The sequence below is a fragment of the Cupressus sempervirens genome, chromosome 9 (assembly GCF_028749045.1).
Source record: "Cupressus sempervirens isolate cs-2001-9-10 chromosome 9, ASM2874904v1, whole genome shotgun sequence".
Taxonomy (NCBI): Eukaryota; Viridiplantae; Streptophyta; class Pinopsida; order Cupressales; family Cupressaceae; genus Cupressus; species Cupressus sempervirens.
The window spans coordinates 30,854,713-30,877,526 of record NC_143126.1 but is presented as its reverse complement, the minus strand read 5'-3'; the positions used below and the strand labels follow the sequence as shown (position 1 = coordinate 30,877,526).

At 34.7% G+C, this 22,814-nt stretch overlaps 1 protein-coding gene across 2 annotated transcripts in view; it reads left to right on the top strand.

Annotated features, from left to right (window-relative positions):
- Positions 1-3,635: 3,635 nt before the first annotated feature.
- Positions 3,636-22,814, top strand: part of LOC149537468 (homeobox protein knotted-1-like 7) — a 63,000-nt gene continuing 43,821 nt past the window's right edge. Inside the window, exons 1-2 of one of the 2 annotated variants that reach the window (XM_089798901.1) lie at positions 3,636-3,759; positions 3,881-4,862. In XM_089798901.1, the coding sequence (XP_089655027.1) occupies positions 4,005-4,862 (858 nt within the window). In that variant the 5' untranslated portion in view covers positions 3,636-3,759; positions 3,881-4,004. Of the gene's footprint in view, positions 3,760-3,847; positions 4,863-22,814 lie in introns of those variants that run through there. The other variant, XM_089798900.1, reaches the window with a different exon arrangement.

The following is a 22,814-nucleotide window of genomic DNA, read 5'->3' as shown; positions in this document are numbered from 1 at the left end:
CACTTTAGCTATAAATTTACGCTAACTAATAGAAAAATAACTAATGACCATTTTAAATAAAGCTAAATTGCAATGTTCATGTTTGACTCCAAGACTTTATATTTTTGTTTGATCTAGTTTCTTGAGTCTTGTATAAGCTGCAAAATATTAACCTTTCCTCGCCATATGATTAGTAGCCACAAAATCTCCATTTTGTAAGATTTCTTCATTTTTGTAGATAAAATTAATCTCCTCCAATGACAATACATTTTAAGAAAAAACCTCAAGAAAACAGAATGGACATTCTTCTATTGTAACCAAATAAGTATAAAATTCCTCCATTCAACATTATATTTCATAATATAAGTTAACATGACAATAATACACATATAATACATAATGCAAAGGTTTCCTTTGCATTGTCATTGAATCGTAATGACATAAAACATAAATAAATGCTTGAACTTTGAAGTATACTAATTAAAAAATAAAATGATAATTTATTTAACAATTACAAGTATCTTGAGAAATGTATTAAAGATGGAATATCGATCTCTATTAGAACAAATCAAACCTTTGAAAGACACAAGTAATATTCTATGTTATTTATTATATCAAATGAGTCATTCATGTAATAAACAAGAATAATTTGGCTTTCATATAGTAAACAAGATAAATCAAGATAATAAAAATGAAAACAAACAATAATATCTTGATGGGGGAAAGAGATGGATTAGTTGTTTAATAAATGAAATTACATTTCCAAAAATGAGTGTGCTTATATTTTGTTATTTATGTAGATTTAATTATATGAGAGATTTTGTATCAACATTTTGAATGTGTGATCTAACATTACCATTTTCACCTCCCCTTATTCAATTCATCTCAAAAACAAATCATGAATGCACTCCAAAATATTAATAGAAAAACTCTCACACAATCTAATCCACAAGAACAAGAACATCAAAACATCACTTAGTTTCCTTAGTCCTTGGCTCTAAGCCAAAGAGGTTTCAGGCACGAGTGGGCCCGTATCGGGTTCCTAAAATGTCTAGGTGGCCTTCGTTGGTTGGTAGCTCGTAGGCTTCGTGTTTCGCTGGGCTGCCTTGCAGAAGTGAACCCTACATCAATTTTATTTTTTTAATATCAAAACTTTTGTATCTTATAACCTTACTGAACTTTAATGGACAAAGCATGTGTTTTTTTCTAAAATAATTTGTCCTTGAGTGTTATTTAATATTATCAAATGTGGAAAGCGTGGAAAGCCTCAAATCTCTTGCAATTATAGAATGCGTTAGTTGTAACTTGAGGAAATATCCCGAGCTTTAATTACCAATCTTTTACGCAATCGCTTTCAGCATTACGACCATGATTGGCGACGACAGGTTCCAAACTTTAGAATATCGAATTAATGGTTACATTATCCAATCTGCATTATTATTATATTAAACCGCATCGCGAAATTGAAGGCCGCAAGACGACAAAAACTAAGACGCCCGGTCGAGCGGAACGCCCATAAACCCCCGGAGTAAAAAAGAGCATCAGGTCTGGAATCCGTTCCGTTTCGCTTTCAGACGAGGGGGACCATTTTGCGCGGGAAGGACAAAGGAAACGGGAGCATTTAATTTCTGATGTTAAAAGTTTTGAAGCCGTGCTGCGTGGGAAACGAGAAGACCGTGGTCCCAGAATACATTACATTACAATACGAACGAGCGATTGCCTCCATAATGGCGCCGGCCATGCCAGAGCTGACCTGTCGCCGTCAATAGTTAGCCGCCGGCGGGTCTGTCAGACAAAATAGGAACGGCGGGCTCAACTGCGCCGACAGTGGCGTGTCTGATCCTGGACAAGTCAAACCGGACAACGCAGCTGCCGGCTCTTCTCCAAAGATGCTCCCCCTCCACGTGTCCTGCCCACCAGAAGGCGTGCTCGTTAAAAGTGCTGTCTCTGTAAAACACTCTCTTAATTCCTGCCTTCCAGATGGTCCATACCTTCTCCTTGCGACTCGTGGCGCTTCTGCCGCGTGACTGCCGGAGATTTGTCTGCGCTATGTAACTATAACTAGAGGCGGAGGTTTGTCTCTATATATATACCTAAAGATAAAGATGTGGCTGCGCTGCTGCTTGCGCCCTACTATAATATCAATTGTAAATGTATCCACTTCCACCTTCACATTCGCTTCTACCCTCTGATAAAGTTAGTCTAGCTGTCATATGTGACCTAACTTTTGCGGTCGGCTGTCAAAATTATAGCGATTTGCTTCGTTTAGAAAATTATTTTCATACCTTTAAATACTGATTTCTTAATTTTATTTTTATGTTTGAAAGTTAGTTTCTTTCTTTATTTTTTTGGGGAAGAGTACATTAGGTGTTATGGCTAATTTAGTATATTTTAGGTTTTAAAGGTGTATATCAAATATCTATGACTTTTTGTGGTTGTCTATTTATATTAGTTTCTTTATTTTATTTTTTGAGGGAAGAGTACATTAGGTGTTATGGCTAATTTAGTGTATTTTAGGTTTTAAAGGTGTATATCAAATATCTATGACTTTTTGTGGTTGTCTATCTATGTGACTTAAATGCTTATAGCTATTATTTTGACTTGTGTGTGATAAAGACAAATGTTATTTGTATGTGTAAGGATTAAAAAGTGGTCATTTCAAAGTATCAATATGAAATATCCTCTATTGTCTCATTATTTGTTTGCCTTCATAGCACAATTTTTTTACATAATTGATATACTCATGCATGAATGCTCCAATAATCTTCTATTCTTTGTGCAAAATTGGCTGTGTATTATTTGAGAAGAAGGGGTGGCAATTGACCCATTAGATAATTTGTTAGTAGCCTTTTAATTAGCAAAATCCAATGATGATAATTGGTTCATTGGGTGGCTATCAGTGCTTCTCCCTCTTATCTTGAAAGGATTTTATGTTCATATTTGTGATAGGATTCTAACTCCATTTTTTGTAAAAGGAAAAGACTGGAGTTTTGTAGTCCACAATACAAATCATTTGACTTGAGTTCATATATAGTTACACTAATGTTAGACTATTCCATTCTTGTGAAAGAAACCTAACTTTAATACAAACAAGACATACATACCTTGCCCTACCAAATTTAAACTTATGACATTACTTCCAAAAAAAACTAAATTAACCCATACTTTACATACTTGTAAAGTTAATATTTTAATAAATTATATATTATAAAACATAACTTTTATTGTGCTCATCACTTGAAGTGCAATCAACATGATACAAAACCAATAGATCAACCTAATATTTAAAGTTGCCGATTAGGAATCGGTTGCAAATTCCATACATTACAAGATTCCATCAAATATACTTCATTGGACTCGAGTTTGTTATTGTGTCTTAAATTGTTTGCTTCGAAAAAAGACGCCTCTAAATACATCGACAAATAGGCGCCAGACCGTCAATATGAAAAAACTAGTTTAAAAAACAATCGAGAAACAGGCCCCAGACCGTCAACTTCGACGCCGACGTATTTAACTAAAAGTGGAGGATGTATTGGGAAGTGGAATTTCTGGTGGTTTGGCTCAAATAATTTAATTAATCAGACGATCGCCAAGGGTTAGAGTTAGTTAGTTAGTTTGTTGCGGATGCTTGCTTAGTTATTTGGTTAAGTTAGATGGTGAAGTGAAAGGAGAGTTGGTGGAGCGTATTCATGAGCGGTAATTGAGGTGTAGTGTGGTCCCGAAGTGAGGCCAAAGGCGGTTTGTTTGCGCAGTGGCAGTGAAGAAGCGGAAGCCACAAAGGTAAAAATGGCATTGGCGGTTTTCATTTCCATTTTCCGCCCCCTCCTTCTGCTGAATAAATCCGCTCTCGTCCTTTCATTTATGGTTTGCTTACGGCATGCCTTTCCGAAGATTTTTGCAGGCGGAAAGGGGAAGTTGCGGCGCTGAGGAATTCGGCGCCTGAGAGAGAGGTACAAAAAACCTAGTGGCGGTGCGTGTTAAATTACTAGTGTTATACCTAGAATAGGCGTAGGAAGACGGATTTGATGGCATTCCACAGCCTCTCTCACAAGATGTCCGTGCCGCAGCATTCTTCAGAGCCCACTCCGCAGCATTTGGAGCGAGGCAGCCATGAACAGTTTCTCTTCCGGCAGAGGGAGAAGGAGGACGAGAAAGAAGACGTCTGCGGGTCGAATCTGAGAAGCCTTGTGCAAAGCGGTAAAGAATTGGGCGGAGGAGGAGGAGAAGGGAAGAATGGAGCTCCCACTTGGCTGAGCAGCGCTATTTTGCGGCAGCAGAACCAGCAGTATGCTGCGGAAGGCGGAGGAAGAGAAGAAGGCAGGAAATGGTGCGGATGCTGTGAGCCTGGCTCTCGCGGTTGCGTACAGTGCAGCTTTCTGAATCTTACCGCTGCGCCTTCAAATTCCGCCGCCGTGCCCGCTCAATGGCTTCCCAGGGCCTTTAGGCGTGGCTCCGAGGTTCTTGGAGAGGATGTGACCCCGGCAGAATCCATGATGGCGCTCTCTCACGGCTCCGCAGATGTGAAGAATCAGTCTGCAAGAGCAGGTCTTGTGGATCTTCAGTCGTCTGATACGGCTAACAGCGGAGATCTTCCAGTCGACAGTGGCGGAGGAGGGGGAGAAAGGGAGGCGGACGATGGAAATGATAATCACGCGGCCGGGTTATGGCAGAACGCTAAATTTAAAGCCGACATTCTCTCGCATCCTCTTTACGAGCAATTGTTGTCCGCTCATGTGGCTTGCCTGCGCATAGCGACGCCGGTGGATCAGCTCCCCAGGATCGACGCTCAGCTGGCGCAGTCGCAGCATGTCGTCTCCAAATATTCGCTTCTCGCCAGCAATAATAACCTTCTCGCCGACGAAAAGGAGCTCGATCAGTTCATGGTTAGCTTTCTGCCTTTCCTGCTTAAATTGCCTCTGGAAACCGATCCGTTTGCTTAGCTTTGATTTGTGACGTTTATCTAGCTTTCATTTGCACTGTTTTGGTAGAAATTTCTCTGCGTTGTCTTATTTTTATTGTTTTTCCTTTTAGCAATCTTACTTCAAATTGTGTTTTTCGAGAAAAAGCTGGTAATTTGGACTAATAATATGCACCGGATAAATCTCTGAAGGAAAATAATTTATTGGCGTAGACTCTAGGTTTAAGCCTCGGATAATTGATTCTCAATAAGGAAGAAGAAGAAAGATTAATTTTTGCCAGTATTTACCTTGAAAGTCTGAGAAAATCGATCATTGATGCATCTGGGAAGCTACAAATCTTCTACTTAAATTATGACCTGCAATTCCTGCCTTTCTGCTATGAAATTCTGGTTAAGGACTAGCAATCTTTTCTTCTAAATTGCGTGATTCATTCCAATTACCTACTGAATCGAAATTGTCTTCCTATTCTACGAATAAATCGATCTTGTCGAACGAGGTTACGATGCATTTGATTTCTAGGTAAGAATAGCTAAGGTTGCCAGTCTAGCGTACAAGGATTGATCTCTGGAAAAGGCTCGTGATCAATTTTGAAAACTTATACCAGTCAACATCATCATCTGGTGCTCTTTTATCAAATAAATAGAAATAATTTGCTGTCAAATTTCAATATTTCCTTGCCCGGGAATCCATTATCATGATTTAGTGCGATCGCAATCGTCAACAGGTTTTGAAGCTTAATCAGTCATGGAATGCTTACCTAATGAAGGGTTCTATAGAAAGACCGAAAAAGGCATCGGAATATTTAATTATTTGGAATACTAACCTGTTGATAATTTCCGCTGATAGTCCAAAAACATTCGAACATTTAAGTATATTCAGAAGATATACAAAGCAAAACTATCTGAACTGACGGTCAAAAAACAAAAGCTCTTATTGCTCTATTCCGGGCTGATCTGATGTGTGAACCTAGTTAACCTGGCCCGCTCTCTCGTCTAAGTTTGCAGCGTTTAGTTATCAAACCTTTAAAGTTTCTATGATCTAGAGAATAGCTTGGTTAATTGGGTGGATAAATTGATATTTTTGCCACGAATTTATTGAAATCCTGTTGTAAAATAAAAATATAATCGTAAGCTTCTCGAAGGAAGGTTGGTAGTTTTCTGAACAATCTGCTTTTTTCGTTTCGTCCAAATATCTTAACTTTGCCTAATATCCAGGGATGCGTTTTTTTCACCATTTCAGGATAGAGCACCTTAAGAGTAGTAGTTAAATTGTCTTATACTGAAGCTCATCATCAAAAATCTGAGTTGCAAGGAGAAATTGTTATCTTTTCCAAATTTGATTCGGGTTTTTTAATCCGGTTGTTCAACAATTAGCTTTATACTCCCCAAAATTACAAATCCTACTATATTTCAGAAATTTCTGGGATTCAATTGTTTCTTCATCTCCGATATGTTAAATTATAGATTGATTAAATTAGTGCCTTCAGCCCAACAATGGGTATTCCGACCTCTTCTTTGATTCGCATCAAAAGACCAAAGCTTGAAGGAAATTCTTTTTTTGAAACCGCATAATGGTGTTTTTAATGTTGACCTACAATGCGCTTAAGCTACATTTTCTACGATTAAATTTTCTCTCCTGTTTAAACGCTTCGAAAATCTCAACTCTTTCACTACAATCAAATATTCCTCGTGATTCTTAAAAATATTATCTTGTTGGGCTGAGATTTGTTTTACTTGTCATTTACAATAAGTTCGGTCCTTCGAATTTTAGGCGGTAGTTTCCATGGAGATTATCTTAACCCTTCACTACAGTATGCCTAATTTATTCATGAAAAAACGACGTCGAGGCTAACTTCTTGGGAGGCATGGCGTAAATCCTCACGTACAAATTTGTGGCTGCTTTTGGGCTTTTCTGTCGTTCCTTGTTTTCATAATTTTTATGTCGCCGCTTGTCATCATCGTTTTTTTTCTGTCGTCTTCAAAACTGATGAGTGTATTTGTTTATGGAGAGCCGAGCTCATGGACGGGCTTAAAATGTAATCAAAATCAAAGCGAAAAGTAGAAAACCATAAGTCAAAACTTGGTGGCCCAATTTTGATGAAAGAATAAAGATCAACTTACCTGTTTAAACTTATAAATTGCAGTTAACTAAATAATAATCGTTTTCATTTTTCTTTTGAAACCAAATTATATTGAGTAGCCTAAACTTGGTAGTAAGGTTTTAATATTGAATGAATTTGTACGAGTCAAACGTCTTTTCAAGAAGCTATAGATCGAAAGATTAAATTTATGTTATTACCTCCCCGTTTCTCCGCATTTTGCCTTAACAGAAGCAAATATTTTTAAAACTAATCAATTTCAATAAAAAATCTTCCAAATCATCGTTGGCTTTTCCCCAATATATATCAAATAAAATTCAAATGCAATGAGACGATTTGTAACAATTAGTTTCCTCTTCGAAGCGCAGCTACCACTACTGAAATCAAGTGGGTGAAGCTTTACGTCGAGATGCTCAGTCACTTCTGTATCTGATTTATATCCAGTTCGTCAGCTTCGTCATATATATTTTTCTACAACAGAGACGCATTTCCAATTATTCAGAACCATTTGAATACGTACGATCTCAATAGTTGTTTGCACAGACACTGTCAATTGCAAAGAGAAACGGCCAACAACTGCTTAGACTAATAGATCGAGCCGTATCTTTCTTTAAAAAATTGCCACTTTCTCCTTAGCTGGCCTGTAACGTTAAATTATAATATCATTTTAAGGCTAACCTATTTTAAATATTAATAACATCAATGTTAAATTGAACTTACGGAGTGCTGAAAACAATTTTGAATTATTGACCTTATCAAGCAACAAATGCCAGGTTATGAACCGATTCTAAAATCCATGATTAGAACAATTTACAAACTACAAACAGTTGTGGCTCACTTTAGACTTTCCTTGTAAGTTTCGAAAAGCTAAATGTAGTATTCAAACCGTTGATTCAACTCCAAACCTACACTCGGGCCTATTTGGCTGTAGGAATAGGAATACATATTCTGGGTTTGTTATTTGAGGAATAGAAAATAGGAATATGTATTCCTATTTTCTAATTGATAACACTTCTGATAACTCCATCTCGGGGAATGGAAGAAGTGAGTGCATGACCGAAGAGCAAGTGGTATGTCTTGAAGGAGCAGAGCATTGAACTTGAATGTGGTAAATCGAAATGGAATTGAATGTATAGCTCTTATAACACACCCTGTGGGTGGGAGTATAAGGGCGTAAATACACTACTCATTTCGCGGAGGTGGAACCAGATGAGGTTAAGTGAGTCAGAGGATAGAAGTTGTAGATTACCATAGTGTGTTTGGATATGTGGAGACCGAGTGGATTGGTTAGAGCCAACAAAGATTACAGTAGCACAATGTTACTTCACATTCACGGACCTTGGTAGACAATGACAAATGAAACCCTGGTAGATAATGGAGTTTGCAGATGAGCGTCAATATTTGGGCACCAAAAATTCATGGACCGAACAATTTCTTTTTGTTGTTGGAAAAGTTAAACATTGGAATAGGGTTATGTATTCCAATTCCACCTATTTTGGTGGAATAGAAAAATGCCAATTTTTGGGTAAAATTGACATACATATTCCTATTCTAAGTTCTCATTTGACGTATCCAAACAAAGCATTCAATTTTTTTGGAATTTATGAATGCCAATTCTGCCCGTATTTCGATTGCCAAAAAGATTATTGAAATTTTTTATCAAAAAGAATGGAGATTTGATATATAATATGTTATTTTGTGGTAGGTTAGTATTATTGTATTCACTTGTTGGTGATTAGAATTAATTTATACCAAATAACTATAATTATTTTTTTGCAACTTAAATTTCTATAAAGTTTAGCTATTTACTTATGATTATCATATGTTATAGAATTTTTTTTTAGGAAAATAAAAATACAAAAGGATATATAATAAATATTTTCAACACATTAAAACCAATCAAAACATTCAATAACCAATCAAATTTTAAATAAATAATTTTTATTATAAAATAAAAAATAAAAAATTTGCAAACTAAAGTATTATCAATTTAAAAACTAATTCATTAATTACCAAAGCATATTATTAGTTCTTGTCATAGACTATAGAACTACAAGCAACAACATGAATCTAACTACTAATTAAGATTCAGAGTTTAAACCAATCAAACTTCATCAATATTTTGAAAAAAATATGTTTTAAGTATTTAATAAAATTAGATGCAACATATTAACTTTATTCATTTGCAAAATTATTTCTCAAACATCTCATTGGTTTAAAAGAATAGAGTGATAAGGATGGATATTTGGAAAATGTCCACTACATTATACTTAAGGATAAAGTTTAACTATTACAAATATGTTTGAATTGAAATAATATAGTTGTGGTGGCCTTTTATATATATATATATATATATAGAAGTTCCTATTGAAGTAAAAATTATTTGATGAGTTTATTTAAATTATGATAAGTTTAAATTTTTTTTTTTTTTTTAAATATTAATATTTAATAATTTTAAGGTAGAAGTCTACAACACAATGGTAACTTGTGAGCCTCTCATGTGGGAGGTCTTGGATTCTAATCTACCCTTTCTTAACAAATAATAATAATTAATTTTAATAAATAATAATAATTAATCTAAGCTTCGACCGTTTACCAATAATTTATTTTTTTGCCATGGTGTATCTTTTCTATATTTAATATTCATTTTAAGTAAATATAATTTTATTATATATATATATATATATATATATATATATATATATAAATTTTCATGTAGATTTTAAATCATTAAATACACTTATTATTTTTATAATAAAAATTAATTGTCCCATACAATTTATAAATAAAATTATATTTATATATTAAGTAAGAGCCTACAATACAATGGTAAAATTGTGAGTCTCTTACCTAGGAGGTTTTGGGTTCGAATCTACTTGAGATGAATAATTTAAAATAATTAATAAAAACACGTAATATGATATTAATTTTTTAAAATATTTATATAAAATTATTTATCTATAATTATAAAATTTGAAAGTAACTATACAAACAAATAAGTGTAGATACAAGTAAATATTTAATTATAATTTAAAGTAAATGTAATTTTATAATATATATCAATTTTTCATAAAGGTATTGAATCATTAAATACATTAATAATGTTAATAATAAAAAGGAATTGTTCTATACAAATTATAAATAAAATTGTATTCATATAAAATTATTTATCTATAATTATAAATATCAAAAGTAAACTATACAAATAAATAAGTGTAAATAAAAATAATTATTTAGTTTTAATTTAAAGTAAATTTAACTGCTTAATATATATTATTTTTTACCATTTGATACAATAATAATTTTTATAATAAATAATAATTGTTCTATACAAAGACAAATACTTTCTCAGTAAACATATTAATGATAAAAATATCATTATTGATATTTACATTATTTATGTTTTATAAAATAATTTTATTATAAAAACTTACAATCCATATGGCTTATGGCATACGTTTTAAGTTGTTGTTTAGACAATGCCCCATTGCTTTTAGAAAAAAGCCACCAGAGGTATAATAATTGATTGGATGTTTAAACTTGTTTTTCACGATCAAAATTTTTAAGTGTGCTTTATAGTACAAATTACATGTGTATTTAATGCATAAACTTAATTTCATTTAATAAACTTAAGACAATCTATTAGTTTTGGGACAATTATATGTTAGCTATAAATATATGACAATTTCCTTTAATAAACTCGTTGATCCATATTTCATGAGTACCAATTCACATGAACCCATCTCTCATAAGAATAAATGAGACACTTAGCAATCATTAGATCTAGGTGATGCTCATAGAGTTGAAGCATCGAGACTTCTTGAGAGGTCACCCATCCTAGTACTAGTCCAGCTCAAGTGTGCTTAACTATGAAGTTTGCTCCATGGTTAAACCCACTCTACTTGGAACACCATTTGCAAAACCTTTACCAAGTGTTGTGCCTTATGAACTATTCATTAGAAAGCCCCTTAATCTCATCAATTGATAAGTCTAAGATATTTTCCATACCAAGTCTAATTTTTGATATTGCTATCAGGATTTAACTGTGTAGTTTTCAAGTCAAACTCCTTGACCCATATTTCATGAGTAGCGATTCACATGAACCCATTTCTCATGAGAATGAATGAGCCACTTAGCATTCATTGGATCTAGGTGATGCTCACAAAGTTGAAACATTGAGACTTCCTGGGAGGTCACCCAATTTTAGTACTACTCTAGCTTGAGTGCACTTAACTATAGAGTTTCCTCCATGCTTAAACCCACTCTTCTTGCAACCTCATTTTGGTGTCTTATAGGTCATTTTGAACTTGAGGTCATTTGTCTCATAATGATTAGATATCCCTCGTAAATGTATTATGCATAGTATTTTGGTTTTGACAATGCAAAGTTTTATCCTTGTCATTTTGAATCAAATTTTATGTTCCTTCATCAAAAAGAAGGCTAGACGCGAGAATAATGTAAGATTGTTATTACACCAAGCACAATACGTTGATGGAGCTTGAATAATATTCAAATGAAGGATATAATAGTTAAATGTTGAGATTGATTCTACAAAAAGTAAAATTATTATAGTTGAAGTTGAAGTGTTTTGATAATAATAAAGGTTCAAGTATTAAGTCATAACCAACTAAAACTTAGTAAGACTCAAGAGTGATCATGCTTGTGTAACAAATGATGATCCATACAAGTACACAAATGACATGTAAAAGAAGTAAACATCATAGTGATTAAAGAAGCAATTATCATATGATAATAACTAAGAGTATTAATATACTCATTAAATTAAAAAACAAAATGCTACAAACTATTATATATAAACTTGTAAAAAAAAGATAGTTTGAACTTGAGAATAGTATCATCTATGTTAGTGCTCATGGAAAAATGTTACATGTCATAGTAGGATAAAAATCAAATAGGCACTTCAGAGTAAGATACACAAGGATGTAAAAGTGGCATGGGTTTGGTTTTGGGTGTTGATTTGGTACTCATGAAAAACCAAAGTTTAATTAACTAAAAATGACAAAGCCATGTTAAAATGATGCAAGAATGTGTAAATACATTATTTGCCTTGTCACCATCTAAGGTTTTAGTTGAGTTGTATGTATATAGCTAAACATATATATTAATCAATTTTCAACATTATTTGAGAATTAAATAACCTTTTATTTGAAAAACTAATACCGTTATATTTGAAATTAATGTTTTAATTAAATACTCTTTAAAGTGAGTTACATCAAGAAAATAAGAAATTGTGTGCTTGGTGTTGGTTTAATACACAATGTAAGGGATTTCATAAATATGCTTTGGAAGTGGTTTTGGAGAAACTAAGTCACATTTTAAAGGGATTTTTTCCTCGTAAATCTCTTATGTGCAATGAGCAAATAGAACAAGAACTAGAGAATAATAAAATACAAACTACAATATTACCCTTGACCAATGCATGTTCTATGACATTGGAGATTGAACTATAGAAGGAGGTTGGCCGTAATGTAGTTATCTTTTAAAACTAGGTCTGATCGATCAATTTAGGGGATTTTGATATAGGTGATTGATCTTCATAAATGGATTTCAGAAATTTGGGAGCCAATTCTTGAAGGTTGTGTTTAGATTTACCCCACAACTAGGGGTTTCTTTATTTTTGTTTTGAGAATGTATATGATATAAATACGATCCCATTTGATTATCAATGGTTTAAGGAGAACAAATTTGCTTTGATGTTAAAGCCTTAACATTTAGACTTCAACCCTAATAAAATTTTCAATAAGATTTTGGCATGGGTGAGACTTTCCAACTTGCCTATGCACATTTGGTTTGATTGTTGCTTTGAAGCTATAGGTAATGCTCTAGAGAACTTTTTGATCATTGGTGAAGGATCTCAAATCTGCCCCACTCAATGTTTGTTAGTGTTTAGGTGGAAATGAACATTGCTAAGGGGTTACCTATACAAATTATGATCAAAACCTTAAGGGCAATTGGATTTAGTCTCTAGATTATGAAGGGATTGTTTTTAGACATAGGATTTGTTCTCGAACTAGGCATATGGTGGCTAAGTGTGACAAAAGAAGAATGATCAAACTAAAATTCATCGTGTAAGGATGCTTCTATGAAACATTGTACAATTAAGAAAAAGGTAGAACAATAAGAGAGTATTTCTCAATAAGTATCTAGGGGTTGGATGTAGAAGCCTCCAAAGGAGAAGGTGAAATGGAGGTTGTCGGTTTTGAAAGGGAGGACTTGTAGGGTAATGGGGCTTTTATAAGTCGAAAGAGAAAAAATTCAAGTGGGGGCTCAAGATATGGAGGATGACCTAGTTACCGGGTCAATCCCAACAAGAGGAGGGATGCTGCAATGATTAGACACAAGCTTCACTGGTTTGTTCAATAGATTGGCAAAATGAAGTCACTAGACTAGAAGAGGGTTGACATATTGTTAAGATAAGAAGTGCAAGAAAGCGAGTTGGGATTCTTTGACATGATTTTGTACTCTTATACAAAGGGAGACAAATACAGTAAATCTTGATTCTAGTATGTTTATAGATCCTTTTTATTGATCTTTTGTCTAGGAAGGTGGATTGCCTTGATGTATCCATCCTTGGTTTGGGCTAAGTTCAATTAATCTATACTAAATAAAATCATATCTATTATCGATATATATTAAATAGCCTTCAACTTAACATAAATACTTGAAATAAAAATATTTTTATCAATTATTTTATTAAAAAAATAATTAATGTAATTCCAAATAAATTTAACTAAACCACTATGATAGAGTGGACCAAACTAAACCACTATGATAGAGTGGACCAATATTAAATATTTTCCCCAAATAAAATTCATAATTTACTTCTTTATAATATAGTGAATTATTTTATTTCAAAAATATGTTATGTTTAATTTTGAAAGATCAAGACTTGTTAGTTGTACCTCTACTAATAGTAACATCTAAAGATGATTTTTTTAACATAATCAAAGAAATTCAAAAGCATACAAAGATAGAAGGGAGCAAATCAAAGTCATACTAAATATCATGCAAAATGGATATAAATGTGCAATTTTTTGTTCTAATTTTGAGGACAAAAGAAAGAAATAACATATAAAAGAAATTAAAAATATGAATAATCAATTGTGCAAATCATTGCGCAACTACTATAGAAGTTGTTTTCAATCATTTTATGGACATCTACTAACGATTCTTAGAAGAAGCCTCTATAATATTTATTGAGGGATTTATTAGGTATTTTATACCAATCCTTGCCAAAATAGATAAGGAATAACAATAGAACTTATATATAGGAACATTACAACTAAGGAGTTCAAGATGCAATTGCACAGGTTACTAATAATGAGAAAAGCTTGAGAATAGATGGATGGTCACCTACCAATTTTTTGTAAGTCCTTATTGCCTTATATTAGAATGAACTTTGTAATGCACTTGGGAGCCTTTCAATATGATTCCCTATAGCCTAAATTAACTAGGGACTCATTCAACTTCTTTGTAAAGGTAAAAAATTTAATATTTTTAATGTTCTTGGTTGGAGAAAAATGGCACTACTAGAATATATCATATAAGAGAACTGTTAATGTTATCAAAATTCATGTTAAGCTCATCACTCAAGTTAGTTGATTAGAAACTATTTCCTTACAAGAAATATTCATTTTGGGTAATGATGTTTCAACTTTAGACTTGGGTCTTGTTGCTAGTACTGTTAGGGTCAGTCATGGAATCATCTACTTGTGTTGTCCCTATGTGGGTGGCTCCTATAACTATCTTTGGCCTTGGTTCTCCACAACTTGTTGGCTCTATTGCCTCTTCTCTTAATGTTGGTTACACTAGCTTTCTACTCAGTGATGACCTCTCTTCAATCACTTCAGTGTTAAATTCGTTGTCTTATAGGTGGAGGTTGCTAAAGTCAAAGAAGGTTGGATTAGTATCAAAGGTAAAAATTTCAAGACCTCTCCTTCTTTTGGCATGACCCTTCAATGGATACAAAGGGTAATTTTGTTTTTTTGTTTTAGTTGTGTCATGGTTTGTCTTGTTCTTTTATCTTTTTTTTATTCATGCAACTTCTCTTCTTGGTTGAGAATCATGTTGGTCTCCCCCCTTTTCCCATCTTTGTTATGTCTTGTCTTATCCCGTTTCAACTAGTGCTCAATTTTGATTATATTTAGCTATGGCATTTTAGGGCCCCCTCAAACCTAATTGCAAAGGGTTTTAGGGCCCCTTCAAAACCTAAATTCACTTACTCTCATTTGCCCTAGGATATAATAGGGGTGTAGAGAAAAGATGCAATAGTAGGGGCCTAGAATAAAAAACTTGAGACATGGTTTAATATGCATATTAATTTGCAGAATGAATACAGTTCTTGTTAAACTAGATTTTGCTAAATCCTATCATAGAAATAGATGGCAGTGTTAATAATACTTAGATGACTAGGTTTTGTTCAAATATTTATCTCTCAAATTTAGATCCTCTTCAAGGGTACTAATGCTCAAATAACCGTTCAGTGGTCATTGATGAAATCATTCCCTCTTCAAAGTTCCACCAAATAGTGATATTTATTAGATACTAACCTTTACATGTGGTCATAACCAATGTTATTAGTCGTCTCCTACAACATGTCCATGAGCATAATCTACTCTATTATGCATTGCTACTTGACAATTCTATAACACTAAAGCTTTATTTTATATACAATAACACAAGTTTACTATAACATTTGACAAAAGGAGAAAATTTAGTACTTTTAATTTGTTATGCATTTATTGTGTCATTTTCTATCTTAAAGTTTCTAATGAATAAAATAAAACACTTAAGACTTTGTGTACCTTCACAACAATAGATCCCTTAGGAATGGAAGTTTCTTGAATATGGTCTATTTCTATATGCCTAGGCATCTCATTTAGTTGAGGAGTTTCTTTAAGGGATGTGTCAAAATGCCATTTAAATAACTAAAACTTGAATTTTTATCTTGGGTAAATTTGTTGCTTTTTATGCTAGACATTATTGAAAATAAATCTAGCTAGTTATATGTACATTTTATCATGTCAAATTCCCTCTAAACCATGTCATCTCAACAAGAAAAGATCAGCCAGAGTATCTTTTGGGATAATTAGGATAATAAAGGGATGCTTATTTTATCTTACTTTGAAATGCATGCTTCCAAGTTCCAAATAAGTGTTCAGAGCATTTGGAAAAATTGTTAGGCTATCACCTTCTTTTATGTTCTAGTAATTTTTTAATTATAATTATAATTTTCCAAATTAGTAATTTTTTAATTATAATTATAATTTTCTAAATTCTTCAATGTAGTGAAATATAGGGCTTTAACTACATGATAGCCCTATACATTTATTAAAGAATTGGAGACAGGGCATATGGGGCGGGGGTGAGGTGTTGTTCAATAAAGGTGTGTATAACTTTGTTGATATACAAGTTATCAACAATGAAAAAGGAAACTAATAATAGTCTTAAAATTGAATTAAAATGACACATACTTAGTTTGAAATAATCTTCATTATATTTGATCTCTTATCCCCCTTGGCTACAAACTAAGCTCTAAACACTTATATGAATTTTTCAAAAAAGTTACAAATTATTGGTTGAACATCATCCAAAACCTAAAGAGATTTTATGTGAAGGATTTATTTTCACAATTTAATATAGACTAGATACTGAGTTCTTAATCGGTATTCTCCTTCTTTATGTGATGTCACATTTTTGGAGGAGTTAATTATTTATAAAGTTATCAATAAATAAAATAAAATTACAAGGTAAATTTATATTTAATTAACTTAATAAAGTGATATATTTTATTAAATCATTAAATAAAACAATCTTCTAGAGGTTGTTGGAAGAAGCAGAGAAAAAATTAAAAAGGAGGCTGACCTATCGAGAAAAAAAGAATAAATAGGCATTGCTCCAAGGGCTCATTGCCTATCATCAATATTTATTATTGACTTTTGCTGATGTGTTTTGTGGAGCCTAGGGTTTCTGCAAATAGTCACAATTGGCCATTGAGAATGAAAACTCTGAATTGGTACACAATTTTGAGGGTGTGAAAGATCACCTAAATTCTTGCAGCTGTGGGAAGGATATTTCAGTCCTTTCACTTGTGCTTAATTGTTTGTTTGGAGTTTCAAGTGGAGTTGCACTACACCATATCATCTTCAGTAGTCAATCTCCAGTATATGATCAATCCAAGTTCTTCATTTCAGTTTGTAGTTGTAACAAGTTCTCAATTGTATACAGCCAGTTAGGGTTTGTCTGTAATGTGCCATGTCATAATGTTTCAGTGCTGAAAATTGCCATATCATTTGTAAAAACATTTGGTTTTCATTGAATGAATACATTGGCACTATTATTTCCATATTTCAGAAATATACTTTAGTAGTGTATTAAATTTAGGGTTTTGTTTAGTGGCCTATTGGAAAGGGGGTCATTACATTGGTATCAGAGCAGGTTTCCTCCCAGCTGATAGGGTTTATCTAGCCAATTTACATAGGGAACCGGCATAACTAAGAATATGGTTGAGAGACGTTCTCAAAGCCCATCTAGAAGTGTGCAAGATGATGAGACTTTACAGCATCAGGAGAGGCTTCTACAGTCAATAGAGGCAAGTACACAGGCAATGATGGTTATGATGCAACATTTGATTGGAGAAAATAGGAGAAATAATCATAATAATGACCAGGATGACAAAAGCATAACAAGATCACAACATAGGACACGGTTTGGAACAACTGACGAACCCACACATCTACATTCAGAGAAGAAACTCTAGCACGCACACCTGATGCTATGGTAACAGATATTGTAGATAAAATTTGACAAGTGAGGAATGAGTGGGATTCATTACCAAAATATTTACAGGATGGATGGATATTTGACAGGTACCTGAAATACAGAGTTGTCAGGCAAAAGAAGGTAGATAAACACAGTGAGTTGCAATAGGTCACCAACAAGTTGGTATTACCCACATTTTATGGCAGTGGAAAAATGACTGGTTGTGCTTGGATTCATAAGGTGGATACTTTCCTATCTCTGAAGACTATGACAGAATTTGAAGCACTCAAGTATGCCACTTTACACTTAGACGGGGTAGCACATGATTGGTGGACACATGGCATAATCACATTGCAACACAATTAGGTAACAACTTATCAGGAGTTTGTGGATAGATTGATAGAAAGGTTTGATAAAAAAAATCTTGAAGTTTATTTTCGAGAGTTAGCCCAACTGAGACAGTCGGAAAGCTTAGAACAGTTTATCAATGACTTCCAGAATCTTGCAGTAATGGTGCCTGACATTTCAGAACAGAGGCTAGTCATTTTATTCACAGAGGGATTAATTGAACCACTCAAGGGGTGGGTAAAGGCTTTTGATCCTCCTACATTACAAGAAGCCATGAAGAAAGCTCGCAGTATGGAACTTCCTGCTCCGACAAATCGGTTTAGTTCGAAGGGTTCTTCATCATTTAGAGATAACAAAGGGGAATTCGACAAGGGTAAAGAGAAGGTTAGTGACTCAAAAGGCAAGTCAACTGTACCCTTGGATAAGGAAACACTTAATGACCTATGTAGGAAGAAGCTATGCTTCTTTTGCAAAGGTCCCTATGAGTTTGGTCATGATTGTCCTATGAGGCCTAAGGGGAAGGCTAACCGGGTGATGTGGGCTTATTACGAAGGTTCAGATTCAGACATCTCAGAGCACCATGATGAGGATCCTAATGAAGCAGAGGGTGAATAAGAGGTAGATAGTGCTGAGAAAAAAGAGGCTCCAGAGCTACATTTATAGGAGGCACGTTTGTCTAGTATTCAAAGAGAGGGATCTTTCAGATTTTGGGGAGTCTTGGCTAGACAGAAGGTTATTACTCTATTGGATACAGGTGCCACGCATAATTTCATTGATGCACGATTTGTGGAGAGGCGTGGACTCATTACTGAGGAGTTTGAGGGACTGAGAGTTAAGGTAGCCGATGGATATACTCTTTGTTGTGACAGGATGGTGCGAGATTTACCTTTGTGCCTGAACAACTATGAGTTTAAGGCGGACTATCATGTGGTCAACATGGGTGACATGGACATTGTACTTGGGATGCAGTGGCTACATTCTTTGAAGGAGGTCACCCTGAGATTGGAGGATATGGAGATACGATTCGTGGTGGATGGCAAGACTCATGTGCTGAAGGCTATCCATAATGGTGATGTTAGGACTATCTCATTTAGACAGTTGGAGAGATTAGCCAAGCATAATAATATAGAGTGGGCAGCAATATGTGCCTTGATGCCTACCCTGGAGGAGCAACATAAGACTGAATATCATCTAGATATTCAGAAATTGAGAATCAAGTATGAGAAGGTATTCAGTGAGATTCCACTAGGCAAGCCACCAGACAGAGGTATAGAGCACATTATCGAGCTGGAGGAAGGCACTAAGCCTATCATGATCACACCATACCAGTACCCAAAACGAATCAAAGATGAGATTGAGAGAACCATCAAGGAGTTGCTAGCAATGGGACACATCAGACCAAGTAAGTCACCTTTTGCATCTTCTGTTGTTTTGGTAAAAAAGAAGGATGGAACTCTACGAATGTGTATTGATTATAGGGTGTTGAATAAGAGAACTATAAAGAACAAGTATCCCATCCCACGCATCGATGAGCTGATAGACGAATTACATGGGGCTTGTTATTTCACAAAAATTGATTTGAGATTAGGCTATCACCAGATTAGAGTTCGAGAGCAGGATATTGAAAAAACTGCTTTCAAATGTCATTATGGGCATTTCAAGTTTGTAGTCATGCCTTTTGGTTTGACTAATGCACTTGCCACTTTTCAGTCCACTATGAACAAGGTCTTCCACCATCAGTTGAGGAAATTTGTGCTAGTGTTCTTTGATGATATTTTGATCTATAGTAGGACATGGTAGGAACATTTAGAGCACTTGGAGACAATAGTGAGCATTTTACAGAGGGATTCCTTGTATGCCAAGGAGTCCAAATGTGATTTGGGGATGACAGAATTGTTGTATCTTGGATACATCATTAGTGCAGAAGGAGTGCGAATGGATCCTGAAAAGATCCATGCTATTGTTGATTGGCCACCATCGGAGAACCTTACACAGTTAAAGGGGTTCCTTGGTCTATGTGAATTCTATCGCAGGTTTGTCAGTGGCTACTCACGACATGCAACACCCATGACAGATTTTCTAAAGAAAGGGGGATTTGTGTGGACTTAGGAGGCACACAACTGTTTTATCTGGTTCAAGGAAATAACGACTACATGCCCAGTATTAGCATTGCCTAATTTCATGAAGCCATTTGAGCTTCAATGTGATGCTTCTGGAGAGGGAGTTGGTGCTGTACTCATGTACGAAAAGCATCCTATAGCTTATGAGAGCAGGAAACTCAGAGGGCCTGAGAGATCATTCAACATATATGATAAGGAGATGTTGGCCATCATGCATGCCTTGGCCAAATTCAGACAGTATCTTATGGGCAGCAAATTTTGTATTAAAATTGATCATAATAGTTTGATGCACTTTTTGGGACAGCGGGACCTAAATGATCGTCAGCAGAAGTGGGTGAGTAAGTTACATGCCTATAATTTTGATATCACCTTTGTTAAGGGGACACAAAATATTGTTGCATATGCTTTATCCCATAGGCCACACCTCACTTCTATGATTCAAATATCAAAGGATTGGCGACACTTGATTGTAGCAAAATATGCCAGAGACACATGGGCCTCTGATATGATGGAGGGAAAAGTGATCGACACTAGGTACACTCTCATAGATGATTTGATCATTTACAAGAACAAGATTTACTTAGTCCCAGGATCGAAAGTGAAGCAGTTGATTTTGAGAGCATTCCATAATTCACCTATAGCAGGCTATCTTGGGTATTTCAAGACTTACAGGTTAGTAAGAGAGTGGTTCACTTGGAAGGGACTTAAGGCTGATGTTTTGCAGTTTGTGCGTGAATGTCAAGTTTGCCAACAGAACAAACAAGAGCACACTTATCCAACAGGACTGCTACAACCACTTCCTATTCCTGACAGGAAGTGGGAGTGCATCTCTATGGATTTTATCATGAGCTTGCCCAGGGCCCAAGGGTGTGATTGCATTTCTGTGGTGGTGGATAGGTTGACAAAATATGCTCACTTCTTCCCTATCGCTATTACATACTTAGCAACTCAGGTGGCAGAGGTCTTTTTTAGGGAGGTTTTTAGATTATATGGTTTGCCTCGGAGCATTGTGAGTGACAGAGACAGTCACTTCATGAGTCACTTTTGGCAGGATATATTTTGGTTGTGTGGCATTGAGCTTACACCTAGCACCAATTATCACCCATAGACTGATGGTCAAACTAAGATTGTAAACAAATGGGTGGAAGGGTATTTGAGGAATTATGTGGTAGATCAACTGTGAGCTTGGGTCAGATGGATATATCTTTGTGAGTATTGTTATAATACTACATATCATATGACTATACAAATGACACCCTTCATGGCACTTTACGGTTATGAGGCACCTAGTTTCTTAGATTTGTTGTTGGGAGACAGTCGAGTACCTCGTGTAGGTGAACTATTACAAGAAAGTAAGGATATAGTTGCTATTCTCAGAGACAACATTGCTAGAGCTCAGAACCAACAAAAGCAGTATGCAGACAAGAAGAGGATGAGCATAGTTTTGAGGTAAATGATATGGTTTACCTCATGTTGCAACCATATAAGTAGTCCACTCTCAAGAAGAGTGGCGTAGAGAAACTTAAGCCACGCTATTATGGACCATTCAGGATCATCAAGCGAGTTGGTGAGGTGGCTTATGAGTTGGAGCTTCTCACAGATAGTAGAATGCACAATGTGTTTCATGTATCATGCCTCAAAAAGGAGTTGGGTTAGAATGTGATGCCTTCTACAGTATGACCTCCCTTGGATGATGAGCAGAAATTGATCTTAGTGCTAGAATCCATTCTGGATAGTAGAGAGAAGCAGCTTCGTAGGAGAGTAATCAGAGAGTATCTAGTTAAGTGGAAAGATTTACCTGTTGAAGATGCTACTTGGGAGGGAGAAGTGATTTTGCAGCATCCAGTATTTAGATTGCTTGAGGCCAAACAATTTTAGGAGGGGCGGACCTGTAATGTCCCATTTTTGGAGGAGATAATTATTTATAAAGTTATCAATAAAAAAATTACAAGGTAACTTTATATTTAATTAACTTAATAAAGTGATATATTTTATTATGTCATTAAATGAAACAATCTTCTAGAGGTTGTTGGAAGAAGCGGAGAAAAAATTAAAAAGGAGGCCGACCTATCGAGAAAAAAAGAATAAATAGGCATTGAGGGCTCATTGCCTATCATCGAGATTTATTATTAATTTTTGTTGATGTGCGTTGTGGAGCCTAGGGTTTCTGCAAGTAGTCACAATTGGCCATTGAGAACGAAAACTCTCAATTGTTATGCAATTTTGAGGGTGTGAAAGATCACCTGAATTATTGCAGCTATGGGAAGGATATTTCAGTCCTTTCACTTGTGCTTAATTGTTTGTTTGGAGTTTCAAGTGGAGTTGCACTTACACCATATCATCTTCAGCAGTCAATCTCCAGTATCTGATCAATCCAGGTTCTTCATTTCAGTTTGTAGTTGTAACAAGTTCTCAATTGTATACAGCCAGTTAGGGTTTGTTTGTAATGTGCCATGTCATAATGTTTCAGTGCTGAAAATTGCCATATCATTTGTAAAATCATTTGGTTTTAATTGAATGAATACATTGACACTATTATTTCCATATTTTAGCAATATACTTTAGTAG